Source organism: Ochotona princeps, chromosome 17, assembly GCF_030435755.1.
Source record: "Ochotona princeps isolate mOchPri1 chromosome 17, mOchPri1.hap1, whole genome shotgun sequence".
Classification (NCBI taxonomy): domain Eukaryota; kingdom Metazoa; phylum Chordata; class Mammalia; order Lagomorpha; family Ochotonidae; genus Ochotona; species Ochotona princeps.
Window position 1 is genome coordinate 10,224,265 of NC_080848.1, and position 19,336 is coordinate 10,243,600.

Sequence of the window (19,336 nt, forward strand, 5' to 3'; positions counted from 1 at the left end):
TCCGGGGGAACGGTACAAGTCCTGGGGCCCAAGTTCTTGGCCGTGGTCCAGTCTTAGGGTAGGGCCATTTCTAGAGTGAACCAGGAGGTGGAAGATTTCTCACCCTCTTTTACTCAACCCTTCAAAAAATCTTTTTTTAAAGTAGTAGTAGTATCCATTTTGACTCTCCATTTCTAACCTGCTAGTCACGCCTCTAACCAGTCAACACAGCCTGCTCTCCATCCAACCAAGGGGGATAAACAACTTCTGTGTCACAAGGGAAGGTGGAAAGCACCATCCAGTTTCGTAATTGTTCCATGCAACACTCACTGTCTCCTGCATCTCTACATCCGTACTGGAGCACCAGTTGGAATTCCAGCTAGTCTTCCAGTCCAGCTCCCTACTGATGTGCCTGGGAAGCAGTAGATAGTGGCTCAAGTACCTAAGTCCCTGCTACACATGGGGGAAGATTTAGAAGGAGTGCCCGGCTCCTAGCGTCAGCTTGGTCCAATCCTAGCCGTTTCCATCATTCCAAGAGTGAAACAGTGAGTGGAAGACCAATCTCCCTGTTTCTCTTTGTCATTCATTCAATTAAATCAAAATTCACAAATCTCTTAAAAAAAAAAAAAAAAAAAACCTCACATACTTTCCTAACATTTCTCAAAGCCAGAGAATTGATGGTGGCAAATCATACTTTCAAGCTTATAAGGACATCATTGTAAATTGAGTCATTTACACATTTTCTAGAAACAAACCAATCCACATATCCAGGCAAATTATGATTCTTAGGAGACACTCTGACAAAATGTGATTTTAATGCAAGGAAGCTTTCTTCATATATTGAATTCTCGAAATAATCAACCCCTCCCCAAATATTATTACATTGGATACTAAGACTCGGAAGACCTAATCCTAGAGGAGAATTCGATTCTTTAATGCCCTACACAAAACGGTAAACACCTGCCGTGTGCCCACGCACAGCCCAGGCACGCTTTCCACACAGATGGCCTCACTGCTCTGTCTTGGTTTTGCCAGAACCAGATACTGAGCTTCACAGACACTGTTTCCCCTTCCATTTCATCTTTAAATCTTACAATTCAGTTTTTTAGTAAAAACTGAAAATAAACCTAAAATGGTTTCTAAAACCTCTATCCCCAAATACTGTAAGCTCAGCTCAACTCCTGGCAACTAAAAGAATTTTAGAAATTGTAATCATAAACATGTACACTGAAGCCTATTCACTACTGTACTTAGTGCATACTGTTGAAGACAATTTCCACACCCCCTCTCCTTTGCAGGGCCTGGCCCACCTGCAGGCTGGCTGCAAGGCAGCACAGCCCTCATCAGCCTCAGGCACTGGATGCTGTGTCCAGAGCCAAGTCCACAGACACCTGGCGCCCTCTGCTGCTCCTTCCCCTGAATCCTGCCAAGATTGCAGACAAAGCTGCTTTCCACACAGTTCTCAGTCGAGCTAATTGTCTCTAGGTTATAAATTAGTGAGTTGATATAATGATAGATGGTATAATAAATCCTAGCAATTCAATACCTTAATTTTACTAAGAAATACATTTGCAATTAGTCTTTTCCAAAAAGGTAAGCTACATTGCAAAATAAGGCTGGACAAAGAAAATATTTGGGGAAGTTCAGATTTTTCTTCTCACCCCATTTACTAAGTGAAATTACACCTGTATTTGCATATATTTATTTTTTCTCCTCTTGGAATGAACTGCCCTCAAGACTTACAGGAAGCTGGGATTTCCTGCTACAGCGCAAGTTTCTGGAGCTCTCGACTCCCCAACCATTCACACAGCCTCTTGGAATATTCTTATTCTACATATTAGACAAGCAAGAGTCCAAAGGATAGTTTAACTTACAGAACACTAGATGTCATCCAACAACATCACAGATTCCAATGTCCAGAAACAACAAATATCAAATGACCAAAGTGAAGCTGCCCCAGAGTTGATGGATCTGTCCCTGTCTCCAAGCCAAGAATACCACAACAGCAACTACCTGGCTTCACACAGCGCGCACACACACACACACACACACACACTACCTAAAGTAACAGCAAACAGAACACTCACAGCAATGTCACCATTCAGCTTTACTTAGAAGCTAAAAAAAAAAAAAGACTAGAATCTGAAACAAACTGGCTATTGACGAATTTATCATTCAATAAATACCACATTTTCATTTGCAGTGATTATATACACATTTATATTTTCTTATTGAATATAACAAGTTTCTACTTAAAATAATCATTTCGATTTTAATTTGTTGTCCAGAATGAAAAGAAATTATGACATAAAACCTATGTCAACAGGCTAAGAGCACTGTTTCTCTTGTTTTCCTAGAAATGCAATCTCAAAACCACTCAAATGGCTTAGGCTACAGTTACTAAATAATTAGATAGCATAATGTCATTGTTTTACACCTAAAAAAGTTAGCGAATCACAGTTTAAAAGTGTGGTCAGATATTAATTTGTCAGCAATAACTGTTCTGAATAATCTAGGCATGATACATTAGTTTGTAAAATGGCAAAACTAAACATTAATTCATATAACAAAATGAAAGCAAATGGCATAATAAAAGACCATTTAATAATTCTTTCTGTTTTCTGAAGAAAAGGATTTTTATTCCCCTATACTCCTGTTTTTAAGCATGTTCTATATTCATATATACTCAGAACTTTAGCATCCTAAAATTTTCTGTGATACTATACTATGTCTCTTAAATGGTAGCAAAATGTTGTATATCCCAGTGACATTTTGTTATAGATATCATTTCAATGTTTCACAATCCTCTAACATGAAGCGTCCATGAAGTAACACACATAGTCTCAGCCAAAGTTTTGTTTCCAGAAAGAATTCTCATTGCATGACTACTCTGCCATGCAAAATATACTAAAATCATAATGAAGTCTAAGTTAACCATGTTTCCAATATTTTATCATGCTAGCTTTTAGAGATGCATACCAAAATCTATTCAGGTTATAACAACGTATTTATACACAAAACTTAAAAAAGGATGTCTTTTTCTTTACTTAATGTTTAAGAAATGAATTTTATGTATTTCTTAAATTTAAATGATTTCTTCAAGAAAAGAATTTTATGTATTTCATGAATTTAAGTTTCTTCAAAAGACACAATCTCTAAATGCCAATGTACAGTGAAAAATTTTGGAATTTCCAGTTATTAAAACCTTTATAGACACCTTTTCTTAAGAATAATAAAGTATGACCCAGAAACACAATAAGCCTTGAGGAAATACCTGAGAGGTCTTGCCTGGGGATTGCCTGCTTCTACATATGGATGTAAATAATCCTTTATGTAGAGATCAGCAGCACTATTAGAATGGGTGCAAATGAGAATCCTGCTGAAATAAATGGTGCAAATAAAAAGAATGATAAAACACAAAACTATTCAAGCAGTACAACATTGAAAAAAAAAAGCAGTGGCCATCTTAAGATAAAACATTTCCCTCAATCTTCTCAGTAACCTCCAAGACCATTCAGTGATACCTGTAGGGAATTACATTACTCTTAATGCTCTAAGGGAAGCTCTCCTAAGTAACTTTTAAGTTTATCACATAGAAGCCCAACTCTTTTGGTTCTAATGTGTATCACAGACCTGAAGTTTCGGCGGCTCTTTAAAAACTATCATAGTCTCTCTCGCCAATTTTTACAACAGTATGTTTTTAGCAGAATTCGCACTCTAGCGCTTTGGGGTTTAGACTTCTTTCTTATTCTCCTTTCCCCCCCCCTCTTCTGTTAAATGTGAGAAGCACAGTCTGTACTTATAACAGGACCCGGACAGCGCCTGTGCTGAGCCTGGAGCACACACGCCAGCCTCACCTGGTCTCTGGCTGCTGCAGTATGTGCTTGACGGCCTGAGCGAGGGTGAAGGTTTTGCCCGTCCCATAGGGTCCGATGATTAGGACAGGCGGCAGCTGTATTGAAAGTGGAGTGGTGATGGCCAGAACAGCCTCTTTCTGTTTTGCATTAAGTCGAGGATCCAACTGCTCATCCCATTGTCTATGGAAAATAGGAAATTAAGGGTTTTTTTTAATATGTGCATCTTATTAATGAACAGACATGATACACTAGTATTCTACACTTCATAGAACTATGAAAAACTACTAAGATGACATCCCATCTGTAACATTCAAGGCTTACTGAAAACCATGTTTTGGAAAATAACCCAACAGAATCAGTGCACAGTGTTTTACCATGTAAATCAAAACCGTTTACTTATCTTCTTCATATAAGTACAAAAAGACTGGATAACTAGTTTAAAGACACCACAAACTTCTAGTTTTTTGATAACTAGTTCAGAAGTAATGGCAGCATTTCAAAAATGCAATTTCCCTTTGTTAAAAAGGAATCAGAAAACCTACAAGTCCCTGGCTAACAAATATCACATTTGGGTGGCTGACCCTGGTACTGCCTGCAGCATCGGCATCGCACGTGGCATCCTGTGCTGCCTGCTTTCAATCTGACTTAGCAACCTGTTAACAGCCTGGGAAAGGCAGGGGAAGATGGCCCAAGTGTTTAGGCCCCTGATACTCAATGGGATACCTAAATAAAACTCCGGTTCCTGGGTTTGTTCTGGTCCAACACTGGCCATTGTGACCATGTGGGAAAAGAACTAGTGGAAGGAAGCTCTCTCTGTAACTCCTACTCCCAAGTAAATAAATGTTGTAAAATTAAAAAAAAAAAAAAGGGCGGGGGAGAATAGGACCTAGCACAGTAGCCTAGTGGCTAAAGTCCTTGCCTTGCAAGCACCAGAATCCCATATGGGTGCCAGTTCTAATCCCAGCAGCCCCGTTTCCCATCCATCTCCCTGCTTATGGCCTAGGAAAGCAGCTGAGGATGCCTCAAAGCCTTGGGAACTTAAAGGACCTTAATTTTGAGAACAGCAATTCTGGGTTTCTTTTAGACTGTCAAGAGGGCTGATGTTAGTGCTCAGTGAACTACGCTGCCACTTGTCACACCAGCATCCCCTAAACCACTTCAGGTCCCGACTCCTTGAATTCCTATCCAGCTTCCTCCCGAGGCACCAGGAAAAGCAGCTGCAGATGGCTTAAGCACTTGGGTCCTTTCACAAACATGAGACCAGGAGGCGCACCTGGCTCCTCCCTTGGGCCTGCCCAGACCTTGTTGCAGCTATATGACTGAACCAGCAGACAGAAGACCTTTCCCTCTTCCTCTGTGTTTAACATAAGTAAGGAAAATCAATCTTTCAGGGGCCAGTACAGTGGTGTAGTAGATCAATCCTGCTCACTTCCAATCCGGCCCCGTAGACTGCCCGGGAAAGCAGCAGTGGATGGCAGAGGTCCTTGGGCCCCTGCACCCATGCGGGACATCCGGAGGAAGCAGTTTGACATCGGTTGAGCTCTGGCATTGCAGCCATTTGGGGAGTGAAGCAGTGGATTCAAGACCAATCTCTCATGCTCTCTGCCTTGTTTTTCCTTCTCTCTGTAACTCCACCTTTCAAATAAAAATGCATAAATCTTTTTTAAAAATATTAAAAAGAAAAAAAAAAAAGGACTGAAATGCCTAATAGCATGAGAAGTTTGCTAGTGTTCTTGCAGCTATCACGGCTATTTTCCAGACAGGCACACCTGTACCAGAGACACAGCTGGCTCCTGTAACTGGATCCATCTCACTAGTGGCCCTTCTACGGCTCGACGATGTTCTCAGGATTTAAATGGGCAGCAGATGCCGAGACAGATCAAACCGAGTGGAGAATCAACAGCATCCTCGTAACTGCAATTAAAATGCTAAATTCTGCAACAAGTATGGTAAAAATGAGACAGATGTGAACCAAAATAGGAAGGGTGTATAAAGAGACCCTTAAAAAATTTGCAATCAAAGTGCCCGCAAATTAATCCTGAAATAGGACAGAATGTTGACAGGAAAATTCCATTTCTGTGATGCTTGACTTAAATCAGCAGCTAGTTATTTATGGAAAATCTGAACACTGTGTGTGTGTTTCTTTAATTAACGTTATATTATTTCAGATAATCTCAAACCAAAAAAATTCTCCTGAGGAATGTTAGTGTTTCCTCCAAAGTCTGTTTCGACTTTGAATACACAAATATGCCAGGACTTATTTTCCTGAAATTACAAACATTTAAGGTTTAAAAAACAAAAACCGCTGTGAGCAGTGATACTAGCATTCTAGCAGGCAGGTTCCTCTGCCCTAAGCGTTTGCCTTCGTCCCTCTGCACGAATGAGGTGCCTCACTCCTCCCTCTGCCGGGCCAGCAGCATTCCACCCCCTCGGTGTGAGGAGCCTGTCTTCGGGGATCAGTGAAGCCGGACTTCGGCATCAAGGCAGACACTGTGGGATGGCTGCCCCAAGCCATTCACAGCCCCCCTCTGCTGCTGAGCCTCACGAGCTGGAAAACTCCACCTCATAGCTCCCTGGGCCGGAAACACAGTGGCCGGCAATTAGATGCAGGAAAAAGTTGCTGGGAAGGGTTTCTATGCCTCGTGAAATGGAAACAGAGCCTCACAGGTTGTAATTTTTCAAACACTAAACAAAAGCCCTTCCGGGTCACTCCCTTTGCCCATCAGCTCTGCCTGTAAAGTACTGATGGCATATAAATTGCAGCCAGCACACGGTGGTAAGCCAAGAGAGAACCACACACATGTCCTTGATGGCCTCTGAGCCCCTGAACGTGCCGGGACCACTTGCCTCTGGGCCTGTCACTCTACTTCCTTAAGCCACAGTCAGCTCAGTAAACCGCCACTCGCATCCGCATCTCTACCTACCACAGCTATCAGCTCCCACGCTCCCACTGGTGCCTTGATCTGCCTAGAGATAATGCTGCTTACATCAGACGTAAAGATCAAATGAGGTAAGATATGCTATGCTGCTTAGAAAAATAACTGAGCAGTAAAATCTCAGTTTGTGTTAGCTTCCATTACAATATTTTCTGAGGATTTCAGAAAAATGAAATTATTGGAATAGTAGACACTTCCGAAAAATAAAAAGCTTTTTTAAAAAGCTTCGTGTTTTAAATTTTTTTATTTGAAAGGAAGAGTTAGAGAAGGAGTAACAATGGGAGATCTTCCATCCACTGCTTCACAACCCAAATAGCCACAATGGTTGGAACTGAGCAGACCCAAAGCCAGGAGCAAGGAGCTTCTTCCGGGTCTCCCATGTGGGCTCAGGAGCCCAAGCACATGGCCGTCCTCCACTGCTTTCCCTGGCCACAAGCAGCGAGCTCTATCAGAAGTCGGGCAGCCGGGACGTGAATGAGTGCCCATCTTGGATGCCAGCACGACAGACAAGGCCCCCAAAATAGAAGGCCTTTACAAATTCTGAAATCTTTCAAATCTGGAGACCTTAATGAATTTGAGAATGAAATACAAATCTTAGAGATTGACAAATGCACAGCCCATTCTTTGTCAAATGTTTCAATGTAAATAAATGCTACAGAGCAAATCAGAAATTATCAATGCCCATCATCTCAAAAGAACATTTACAGAAAGTCAATAAACTTTTTTTTAAGTTCTAAGTGTGTATCACATTGATCTGCTTAATAAAGGACAGAAGATTTGTAACAGACATGCTTAGAGGCATTTCTGATTTTCGGGATTTAAAATAGGAAAAAATCTCTTCAAGCTTATTCCAAGTAAAATAAAATGAAAATGTTTATTCCCTGAATGAAATTAATTAAAAGTCCTTGTTTCCCCTGGTCTAATGTTATAATTAATTTACAGACTTAATGCTCGAGAACAATTTCCCCAAGTTCATTTATATACCCTCACTCATATTATTAAAAAAAGACTTTAAATCGCTAATGGTTTCTTAGAATATTCAAATACCTACATTTCCTTTCACTTAAATATATATATATTAATTTGTGGCATTGGAAAAGCAGAGAGAGAGATGAGAGTCAGAGGTGAGAGACTAAGAGACACAGAGATCTTCTCTCCACGGATTCACTCTACACATGCCTGCAGCAGCCAAGGCTGGGCCAGGTCCAAGCCAGGAGCCCAGAACCGAACAAGCGTAGGACACGGCAGGCACTCGACAAGCACCTGCGGCACCACAGAAGCGAAGGGTCAGTATGATGTACGTGAAGGAGAACACCTGAGCTGAACTAAACCCTCAGAGACAGGAGGGTCTTCAGCGACTAACACTCAAAGACTACTTTCAGGAGGAAATCACTGCAAGATGAGAGGGTTTGGCAAAATGAAAAAAACTGGGAGATTAGTTGCACATTGTAACGTCTCTTCAAGCTTATTATATTTAATACTACTGAACTGCACATTTAAAACACTTAAGATAGCACTTTTTATGTTTTTTGGATTTTATCCCAATTCTTTGAAGTTTTTGTTGTTTTCAATGAGAAAGGGATTGGTGCACTGGCACAGCAAATGAAATTGCTGCCTGCAATGGTGGCATTCTACACGAGCACTGCTCAAGTCCCAGCTGTTGCATTCCAACCCAGCTCCATGCCAATGGCCTGGGAAGGCCATCAGAAGATGGTCCAAGAGTATGTGTCCCTGCCATCTCCAAGGGAGACTGGATGACGTTTCCTGGTTCCTGGATTCAGCCTGGCCCAGACTTGGCCATCTGGGCAGTGAACCAGTGGATGAAGATACCGCTATCTCTCCGTCACTGTTGCTCTTCAAATAAATAGATAAATATTTAAAAATTCAAAAGGGGGAGGTGAATATATTTAGAAAAAATTAAACTTCAAGGCAGCTAGATATGCCTAGAACATGGGGCACAGAAGAACAAAGACAGTGCCAAGCAGCAAAAAGTAAAAATTCCTCTGAAAGGTACTGTTGAAGAGGACAAAGAAGTCCAACCACAACTGGGCTAGTCAGATGTTACCTCCAGATTGAGAAAAAGAAGCTTTGAGAAATTTGTAAGCAGTGAAATAACATCACTGTTTCAGAAAACTGAACTCTGGAAGAAATACGTGGGTTGGACACGAGAACACAGACACAAGACCAACTAGAAGGTTCCTGAGACAGTTCGGGTCTAAACGAGACGCTGTCTGGATCACAGTGCAAAAAAGACAGGGATGCACAGAAAACAACTCAAATGAGAACCGAGATATGATGGGGTTTTCACAAAATGTGGTACACAGATCACTTTCAAGAGAATAAGTGGAAAGCAGAAATTACATAACATAGAAAAAGTCTGGAAATATGTAGACTACACCCTTTTAGGGCAGTAAGAAGACAGGGCAGTGATGGTAAGCAAAAAACAAGAGAAATGATTTGGCTTTTGCGTTGCAACACATATTTTGGTTTGTTCTGTTTTTAGGACCACAAAAATGGAAAGTGGTGGGAAATGATACATTTCACTTGCAGGCTGGCCCACAAAGATTTCCCACAGGACATGTCATGTTCATTGTTTCTCTGTTGGCCAGCTAGATATCAACTCCCAGAGTGACGCTGGAAACCACATACTAAAGAAACTACAGCTTCCATCAGTCATGGGTCAGGGGCCACCCCACTGTGCTTGGACTGACACAAATGATAAATTTCCATTTTGATGAGACATTAAGATTAAAAAAGAAAAAAAAAGAGAAAGAAAAGGATGTCACGAGCTATCCAAGGGGTACCACCCAGTGAAGGTAGAAAGATGCAGCCACGCCACGACCACTTTCTTCTATCCTTGAAACAAAATAAAACCATCAACATAAAGATGTGCCAAAGAAGAATCAAGCAGCACATTTTTGAAACTTTTAAGCTGACAGCATTTTGTGAAGGAAGGGCCTCTACCACCTTGTTCCATTTTATTCGGTTACTAAAATGTCTACTACATTTAAAAATTATTTGAAACAAACTATTTACACCACTTCCAAGGGGCCCTAACTTTCCCATTCAACGTCGCCTTGGAAACAGCTCTAAATTGCTTGGCAGCCTAATAACCTAGAGCTATTGAGAAAAGCAACACAACTTACAGATTCTGAGAAAGCCAGAACAGATGATGAATCTCAGAAGTTTCATTCAAAGCATCCTTTTCCTGTTGTATTCTAACTAATAAAATGTCCCTGAAGAATGTGGGCAAACTTTCCTAATAAAAGCATGCTTGATGACCTGATGTAGTCAATTTCAGTGTAAACAATAACTTCCTTTAATAACGCATCTCCTTGCTTTACCTGTTGGGACTCCATGGTATGGTAGGAGTCATACTGATGTCTGGAAACAAAACCCCATTGTCCTTGATCCTATCTAGTGCATAATGCATCTCACAGAGGGGTAATCGATTTAACTGAAACTGAAGTTCAACCTGTAACACAAAATACATTCCAAATTCAAAAAGTTTTAAAGCAAATATTAATGCTGGCAATTCACTAAAATACTTTGTAAAAACAAACATTTGCCTTTACAATTTTATAGGTGCTTTAATCATATGCTAACAATAATTTCTATAAATATTTATTTAGCACTGAGACTGGAGTATTTTGCACAGATCATCTCATTTAATAATACTGATGATGTAACCACTATTATTAATTTCATTTTACATATTACAAAACTGAAGCATTTGCAAATGAACCTCTAGATAAAAGCTCTCTGGTTGTACCATTTCGTTGAAGAAGACACTTGAAACCAATCAAGAGAATGTGGCAAAGCGTCACATCTTAAGTGATAATCAGTCCCCTGGCACTATGCCAGTGTATTATGAATGAACCATATTCACCAAAGTTTACATTTAGAAGGAAAACAGCTTAGCTTCCTAGTAAAAATGGCAGATTCAATTAGGATTCGCCTAAAAACTCACACAGAGAGAACGGGGCATACACAAGTACAGAAGACAGATGTACCTCCAGGAGGTAGCTTAACATAGTTCACCTTCATGTACTTTTCCATTGCTGATTTAATGCCCTATCAAAAATCTTAACCTTACATAAATCCAGAACACTCGCATGCTACTTAAAACTATTTTCTTCAAGAGTTACAAGAGTTCCAACTGTCAACACAAAAATGTAAGACTTTAAAGTCAGTAAGCTGTGGCTCTGCTGGAAGGCCGGTAGCTCCGAGCAGGCTCTTCCGCCGACCAGGAGACCTAAGCGAGCAGGATTAGGCTGCTGCCTTCAAACATACCTGCGTATCACAATCAGGCCGAAGGTGAAGTTCTTCACAGCATTCCCTGGATATCCTTAAAAATATATATTCTTTTGTTTTCTCTTCAATAGTAGCTTCAAAAACTTTCTCTTTGGTTCCCTGGGTCTGTACTAACTTCTCTTTAGGGACTGGTAACAAATACACAGCATTGACTTTGGTCATCACCAGTCGTCCAGCCAAAGTATCTTCAGAAAGTGTCTCAGTAAGCTTAAAACGACCAAAAAGTTGTCCATTCTGAGCATACTTTGCCCCTCCAGAAACTCCAGTGAGCATGAAGCTTGCTAGAATCTGCAATTGCACTTTAAGGTTGAACCTACATCAGAAGTAGAAACTTAGTTTGAATATTATACAGCAAAAACATAAAACCAGACAGGTAGAACAAAATGAATCAAACATGAACATACCACAAATTAAAACTTCTCAGTTATACACTGTTGACGTCATGTGGGATACCCACAATTCCATATCATACCTGACATCACTGCCGACTGCAGCTTTCAGATAAAACCTACAGACCCTGGAACACAGCAGTGAGGGTTCAAGTTCTTGGGTATCTTCCCCTGCCAAGGGAGACCTAGTTCTAAGCTCCTGGTTTTGGCCTGGCACAGCCTATTCTGCTGTGCATCTGAGGACAAAAGCCACAGGGGAAAGACCTCTCCCTGTGTCTGCTTCTGTCTACCTTCCAAATAACTAACAATTTAAAAGCTTAAACCAAAATAGAACCTTCTTCAGAGGGGACTTACTACAACTGCATTCTTGATTTACAAAGGATCTTTGTGGCTAAAGTTGATTTCATCCATTTTCCCCCAAACAACTCCTCTCTTTAAAATATATATATATAAATATATGTGTGTGTGTGTGTGTGTGTGTGTGTGTGTGTATATATATATATATATATTTTTTTTTTTATTGGAAAGTCAGATATACAGAGAGAAGGAGAAACAGAGAGAAAGATCTTCTGGTTGCTGGTTTACTCCGCAAGCCTGAAGCTTCTTCTGGGTCTCCCACGTGGGTGCAGGGTCCCAAGGCTTTGGGCCATCTTCCACTGCTTTCCCAGGCCACAAACAGGAAGCTGGGTGGAAAGTGAAGCAGCCAGGACAAGAATCGGTGCCTATACGGGATCCTAGCAGTTACAAGGCAAGGATTTAGCCACTAGGCTATAGCACCAGGCACCTCTTTCACCGACTTCTGTAAAGAGATATTCTTGTTTGCATCTGCCTCTGGACAAGAGTAACCACCATTTACAGCTCCAGCCACACCTTGCTGCTCTCCACAGCTGAGGTTACCCTCCTGCCAATCTCCTGCCTCAGGCTTTAAAAGCCAACTGTCAAATGGATGCTTGTATTGACTAGCTCTCCAAACCCACTCACTATAGCTGAAGCTGAATCACCACCTCATCTCCCCAACATGACCCTCACACCAATCTTCCACGTACTGTGCAGGGCTAATGATGGTACTATCATCCACCTTGCTGTCCGAGCCAGAAACCCGCGCCAACGTGGGTTTCTTCATCCTATAATCACCAGGTATGATTAGTTCCAAAAGCCCTGACAATTTCTCCTCCTCCTCCTAACCCACCTGCATCTTCGGCCAGTTAACACAGATCACTGCAACAAGCTGAACGTGCCTTCCTGCCTCAGACCTACTCCCTACACCACCACTTGCAGACCTCTCTCTCTCTCTCTCTCTGCCTGCCCCCAAATTTCCATTTTTAAAGGTATTTTTAAGACAACAATCCAAATGTGTTAGTGCCTTTAATTATAAGTTCCCCTTTTTTCTTAAAACTTATTTTATTTGATAGAGTGACAGAGGAAATGAAGAGATGGGAAAAAGAAAAAAAAAATCATCCATTAGTTCCCTCCCCAATGACCACAATGGCCTAGGCCAAGAGCTTGAGCTCCATGCGAGTGTCCCACAGGGGGACAGGAGCCTGATTTCTAAGGCCATCATCTGACCCCCTTCCCAGGCATACTAACAGGAAGCTGGAATGGAAGCTGAGCGTCTGGGACTCCAAGCAGCACTCTGATATGGCATGCTGGTACAGCCCCTAAAAAGTGTTTTGTTTTATTATTCATTTTGCGGGGCCAGCACTATGGCATAGTAGGTTAGGCCTCTATCTGCGGTGCAAGCAACCCATATGGGTGCCAGTTCAAGGTCCGGCTGATCCACTTCCAATCTAGTTCCCTTCTAATGTGCCTGGGAAAGAGAAAGATGACCTGGGCCCGGCGGTGTGGCCAAGCAGCTAAAGTCCTCTCCTTGAACGCCCCGGGATCCCATATGGGTGCCGGTTCTAATCCCGGAAGCTCCACTTCCCATCCAGCTCCCTGCTTGTGGCCTGGGAAAGCAGTCGAGGACGGCCCAAAGCTTTGGGACCCTGCACCCGCGTGGGAGACCCGGAAGAGGTTCCAGGTTCCCGGCTTCGGATTAGCGCGCACCGACCATTGTGGCTCACTTGGGGAGTGAATCATTGGATGGAAGATCTTCCTCTCTGTCTCTCCTCCTCTCTGTATATCCGGCTTTCCAATAATAAAATCTTAAAAAAAAGAGAGAAAGATGACCTAAGTTTCGGGGGTCCCTGCACTCACACAGGCTCTGAGCTCCTGGCTTTAGACTGCCCCAGCTCCAGCCATTGTGGCCATTCAGAGAGTTGACCAGCACGTACAACATCTCTGTCTCTCCTCTCTGTAAATCTGCCTTTCAAATACAAAATAGGTAATCTTTCAAAAAACATTATTATTATTATTGAGTTTTTAGTACCTCTTAACTTCTTGAAGATTTATCCATTTGTATCAAATGTGAGTGATACAAGAGAGAGATACCATCCATCCAGTGGTTCAAGCCCCAAATGGCTGCAACAGTCAGGGCTGGGCCAGGCAGAAGCCATGAGCCAGGAACTCTGTCTGGGTCTCCTATAAAGATGTCAGGAACCCATGTAACTGAGTTATCCTCTGCTGCCCTCCACATACACTAGCAGGAAGCTGGATCAGAACTGCAGAGTTGCCAGGAATTGAACCAGCATCCCAAACGGTGGCTTTACCTGATGTACATCATCCACTCCCTCAGGTATAACCTGGAAGCTTTAATATTATATTAAAGAGATACTACATATCAACATATTCTAGTACAATGCTCAAAACAGTCTCCAGGATTCTGCCAAGCTTTTAAACTGTTTCTTCTCAATATTTATGATTTACCACAGTATTCTTTCCCAAGGAAAAGGAATATGATAATGTGAATAACAGACATGCATATTAACACTGAATAATGTACATGATAATAGAAGTCACTGCATCCGTAATTTTCATGTGTGTGTGCATATATTTGTGTGTGTGTGTGTGTGTGTATAATATATAAATATTTTCTTTTCGATGAGAGGCAGAGAGCTCCCACCTGCTGGTTCACTCCCCAGGCATCCAAAAACTTGTGACCCAAGAACTTCTCCAGGTCCCCCACCTGGCTAGCAGAACCCACAATTGCTTTTCAGCGCCTACATGACAGGAAGTTGGACTTGGGCTCAGGTGCCAGTGTCAGAGTCGAACCCAGACACGCAGCTGTGGGACCTGGGTATCCTAACCAACACTCGTAATAGTCAAGCCAAATGCCTGCGTTCTGGCTCTGGAACTTTTACACGTATTTTACATATATTAAGACATTTTAAAAAGCAAAACTGCATTTAATCCATGAATCAATGAACAAAAGGTATCTTTAAATTTTTACTTCTTTTCTAAATAGACCAATAAATGTTCAGAATCTATTAATATTAATCTTAAGGTACCAGTAAGAGCTTGGATTAAAAAAATGTTAGGCTAGCTATACTTAAAAAAAAGTACTTATAAAATTTTAGTCTTATCTCATAATTATAGTTCAATTTTTTTTTTAAAGATTTATTTTATTTTCATTACAAAGTCAGACACACTGAGAGGAGGAGAGATAGAGAGGAAGTGGAGTTGCCGGGATTAGAACCAGCAGCCATATGGGATCAAGGCGAGGACCTTAGCCACTAGGCCACGCTGCGTCAAAAAGTAGAAAGGTACCCCTTGGTGGCCAACCTCTTGCAGGGCTTAGGTGGTCACCACCACTCTCCACACCTCACCATGCCACCCAAGGATGATAAAAAGAAGAAAGACACCACAAAGTCGGCCAGGAAGGATAAGGACCCGGTGAACAAGTTAGGGGGCAAGGCCAGGAAGAAGTGGTCCAACGGGAAAGTCCAGGTCAAGCACAACAACCTGGTTCTGTTTGACAAAGCCACGTATGACAAGTTCTGCAAGGAGTCCCAGCTAAAGTTCACCATGCTGGCTGTGGTCTCAGAGAGATTCAAGACCCATGGGTCTCCGGCCTGGAGCCCTGCAGGAGCTCCTGAGTAAAGGAGTCATCTAACTGGTTTCAAAGCCCAGAGTTCAAGTAATTTAACACTACAAACACCCAGGGTAGAGCTGCACCAGCAGCTGGTGAAGATCCACGAACGGGTCCAATCAACTGTATATTTGGAAAAAATAAAGCCTTATTATATAAAAAAAGTAGGAAGGTACCATTAAATATAAAATTGTTTCATTTAGATTTTGTCGCTCAATCTTTATAAGGCTATTTTCGCTAAACAGATAAATTTTTTACTTAAAGCACTTGATCTTCACATGTGGTATATAGGCAAAATGTAAAATATGTTCAAACATTTATAAAGCATTTTTATTACCAAACAATTTTCCTGAAGATTTAAATTATTTCATTCTTAAAACAACTTTCAAGATGCATATTCCTTCCATTTGTGTAAGTCTGTCCAACATTCACTGCACACTTGCAGTGACTGCCATTGGCACGGCCGTCCTGGGCAGGACCACAGCTTTCCAGTGGCAGCACACGACACACAGGCCAAGTGCCATCCCCAGGCAATGCATGATAAGGTTTCGTGGAAAAAACTATACACCATACATTGGGGATACCAAGAGGAGCAGAATACGGTTCTTGCCTTAAGAAGCTCATATTTAATTTAAGAATAAAAGCCACAAAATAATAATCATTTTGCTTCCTGTCATGAGTTAAGCACTCTTCAATTTTCAAAATTAAAAATGCTACTACAAGCATTGCCGTGACTGTAATATCAATTAAAAATATGTTAGCTCAGAAACTGGAAAAAAAGAGAGAGAGAGAGAGAGAGAGAGGCAGGGAAAGGGAATATCATGTTCTCAACATTGTATCTAGAACTATACAGAATCTGTTGAAAAAATAAATAAACTAGAATAGGTAATTATCTTTTAAATCCACCTAAAAGGGAGATTTTAAAAAAGCAAGAAAGGGGAAAAGTGTCTCTGCTGTGAACTTACTTGCTAACTTCTTTATACTGGGCTATCTCCTCAATGTAAAGAAGGTCATGCAGCCGCGACTGATAGTTGCTCTTGGTCAATGACTTGTCTAAAACGGACTGGGTAAACAGCTGGTCAGCGGACAGTGGAATTTGGTATCTGACAAGAAGGCTCTTCTCCAAATCAGTAGTTTCATTAGGTTCAAAATCTATAATAGTCTTAGAAGAAGAGTCCCAACGCTTGGCTGTGGTTACTAGCTGTTGTTTTGCATGCATCAGGTATTCAAGATCTAAACGAAAACAAAGAACACATTTATAAAGGAACACAACATTAAAACTCTCACACATTTACACAATTTTGATAAGAAAATGTTAAATGGCAGAGCTAAAATTTTAAAGAACAAAATAATACAACACACCAACAGACTTTTTTTTCCCATATCAGAAATGTTTGTTTCAATAAAACTGTATCCATGTTAAGTATAGTACTGATGTATTTTTAACAAAATAGCAATCCATGTAAGAAATTTTTTTCCATTAGGCTTGGACAATGAGCAAATAGTTAGATTTGAAAAATACAAGTTAACATTTGAAATTTAATTCTGGTCAAGAGAAACCTAATCTGTACGAGGTAGCTAGGATAAATTCCTCATATGATACAACTGATTAGATAACAGTCACTTGTCTCCTCCAACTAACAGTATCTCCACCATGATAAACAAAGAAAATCAAAAATCTTGGAAAGGTTAAATCTCTCCTTATATGGTAAAGGACAACCACCTGAAAGTTAACTTACTACAGACAAAAATCTTCTAGAAAACATTCATGTACAACACTACAAATTTCTCATGAAAATGTGCTTTGATGCCATTCAAATGCCATGTTCCAAAACTCCATTTTAGCCTCAGGGACAGCAGAGCAGAGAGACCAAATGAATGTTCAAGCTCTGACACCCCTGACACAAAGGGAGTCTAACCCCAGCAGAGTACGGGAGCTCCGGTGACAAACTCGGGGCCCTGGGTGAGCACATGCTACTGACACCTATGGCACACATCAGCATTGAACGGGGTGGCACATTCACCCGAAGAAGCACAGGGTTGCCTGACCAACGCAGGAAGCCAAGACCCAGTTTTTAAAATACCAAGTTTGCAAAGATGGCTTCACTTCTTAGGTGAAAATTTGAACATAAAATAATATTTTCAGACAAAGAACAGTTAGTTTCCAAAGCACAAAGATACAGAAGATATCCTAAACTATCTTTGAAATAAGCACACATGTCTGTCATGTCTTGCTTATTGAGCGATTCTGCAAAAGTTTAAATGTTCCATATATATAAATATGTCAGTGTGGTTATTCGCTAAAAGAAGTTTCACAAAAATACTAAAAGTCCTATCCTAGTACCTTAATCACAATCAAATTTCAAACCCTAAAATCCTTAATTTCTAACCTTTGTTTCTTCAAAAGGCATTTTCACATGAGTTTCATTATTTCTCAAACACAACTACATCAAGAATAAAAATGGTCTGCTGATTGACAACTGGTACTTTCAAAAGACTGGCTGATGGCCAGTTTTTGCAGTAGCCTCAACCAGCAGAGGCTTCCTCAGCAAGCTGACCACATCTAGTTCCTAATCGATCTACAGGTGCACCCTGCCCGTTCACTCACTAGATCACAGTTAGAAAGAATATTGAAATTATACAAACACTGACACTCCTAAAACAGATACCTCACTACAGGTACAACGCCAATCATCATCAAGAAAGCAAACATGCACGCAATTTTCAGCCTTAATTCAAGAGCCAAAAAGAGAAACAGCAATGTTACACTGAGAGTTAATAACTAGCCCTTTAAAAGAAAATAAAAAGTAAACACTATGTAACAGTTCAAGGATCTCTTTAGCATGTAGCAATAAAATATTTATTTTTTATGGGTGGGTGTTATTTCATATTTTTTAATTTTTACTTAAATTTGTTCCGATTATTTATGCCTAGGTCAATAATATATTCACACATTTTAAAAGCCAATAGTTATTCCTAGCTGATATTTAAGCCAAGGCAATAACAAACCTAAAGCAGCAGCATCTCCCTTTGATAAGTTTTTTATAGCATCTATTTTATATGCAAATCAAATTACACAGAAGGCCTTTCTATTCTAGGTTACAAGTCCTTAGGTTTTTTAGAAAAAGTACTGTGACCAACAGTATGCCATGATTCATGGAACTCTGAAAAGTATTTTCAGCAGGTAGCACAACTTCAAAACAATTCTCAATGTTAAGTTTTAATTCATTTCTTTTTTTCCTAACTGTAAATGCAGTGCAGGAAGGGGACACCTGGGATGGCAGAAAGAATCCTGAGAACCACCCCGTGAGCCTGCACCAAATAGTCACACATGTAAATGGCCACTGGCTACCCAGAACCACCCAGTGAGCCTGCACCAAACAGTCACACATGTAAATGGTCACTGGCTACCCAGAACCACCCCGGTGAGCCTGCACCAAATAGTCACGCACGTAAATGGCCACTGGCTACCCAGAACCACCCAGTGAGCCTGCACCAAATAGTCACGCACGTAAATGGTCACTGGCTACCCAGAACCACCCCGGTGAGCCTGCACCAAATAGTCACGCACGTAAATGGCCACTGGCTACCCAGAACCACCCAGTGAGCCTGCACCAAATAGTCACGCACGTAAATGGCCACTGGCTACCCAGAACCACCCAGTGAGCCTGCACCAAATAGTCACGCACGTAAATGGCCACTGGCTACCCAGAACCACCCAGTGAGCCTGCACCAAATAGTCACACATGTAAATGGCCACTGGCTACCCAGAACCACCCAGTGAGCCTGCACCAAATAGTCACACATGTAAACGGACAATGGCTGCCCAGAATACACCTCACACAAAAAAACCTACATGTCTCTCCCTAACTCATCCAAAGTTGAGTTAAATGT

The 19,336-nt window shown here is 41.1% G+C and overlaps 1 protein-coding gene and 1 pseudogene across 5 annotated transcripts in view; one reads left to right on the forward strand and one right to left on the reverse strand.

Annotated features, from left to right (window-relative positions):
• The window catches only part of HELZ (helicase with zinc finger), a 142,245-nt gene that overhangs the window by 71,845 nt on the left and 51,064 nt on the right, over window positions 1–19,336 (reverse strand). For 4 of the 5 annotated variants that reach the window (XM_058676247.1, XM_058676246.1, XM_058676248.1 and 1 more), the window contains 5 exons: window positions 16,408–16,675; window positions 11,066–11,399; window positions 10,117–10,247; window positions 3,837–4,016; window positions 3,254–3,358 (listed from right to left, as the gene is read on the reverse strand). In XM_058676247.1, the coding sequence (XP_058532230.1) occupies window positions 3,254–3,358; window positions 3,837–4,016; window positions 10,117–10,247; window positions 11,066–11,399; window positions 16,408–16,675 (1,018 nt within the window). The remainder of the gene's footprint in view (window positions 1–3,253; window positions 3,359–3,836; window positions 4,017–10,116; window positions 10,248–11,065; window positions 11,400–16,407; window positions 16,676–19,336) is intronic. The other variant, XM_058676249.1, reaches the window with a different exon arrangement.
• On the forward strand, window positions 15,181–15,668 carry LOC105942221 (small ribosomal subunit protein eS25-like; annotated as a pseudogene).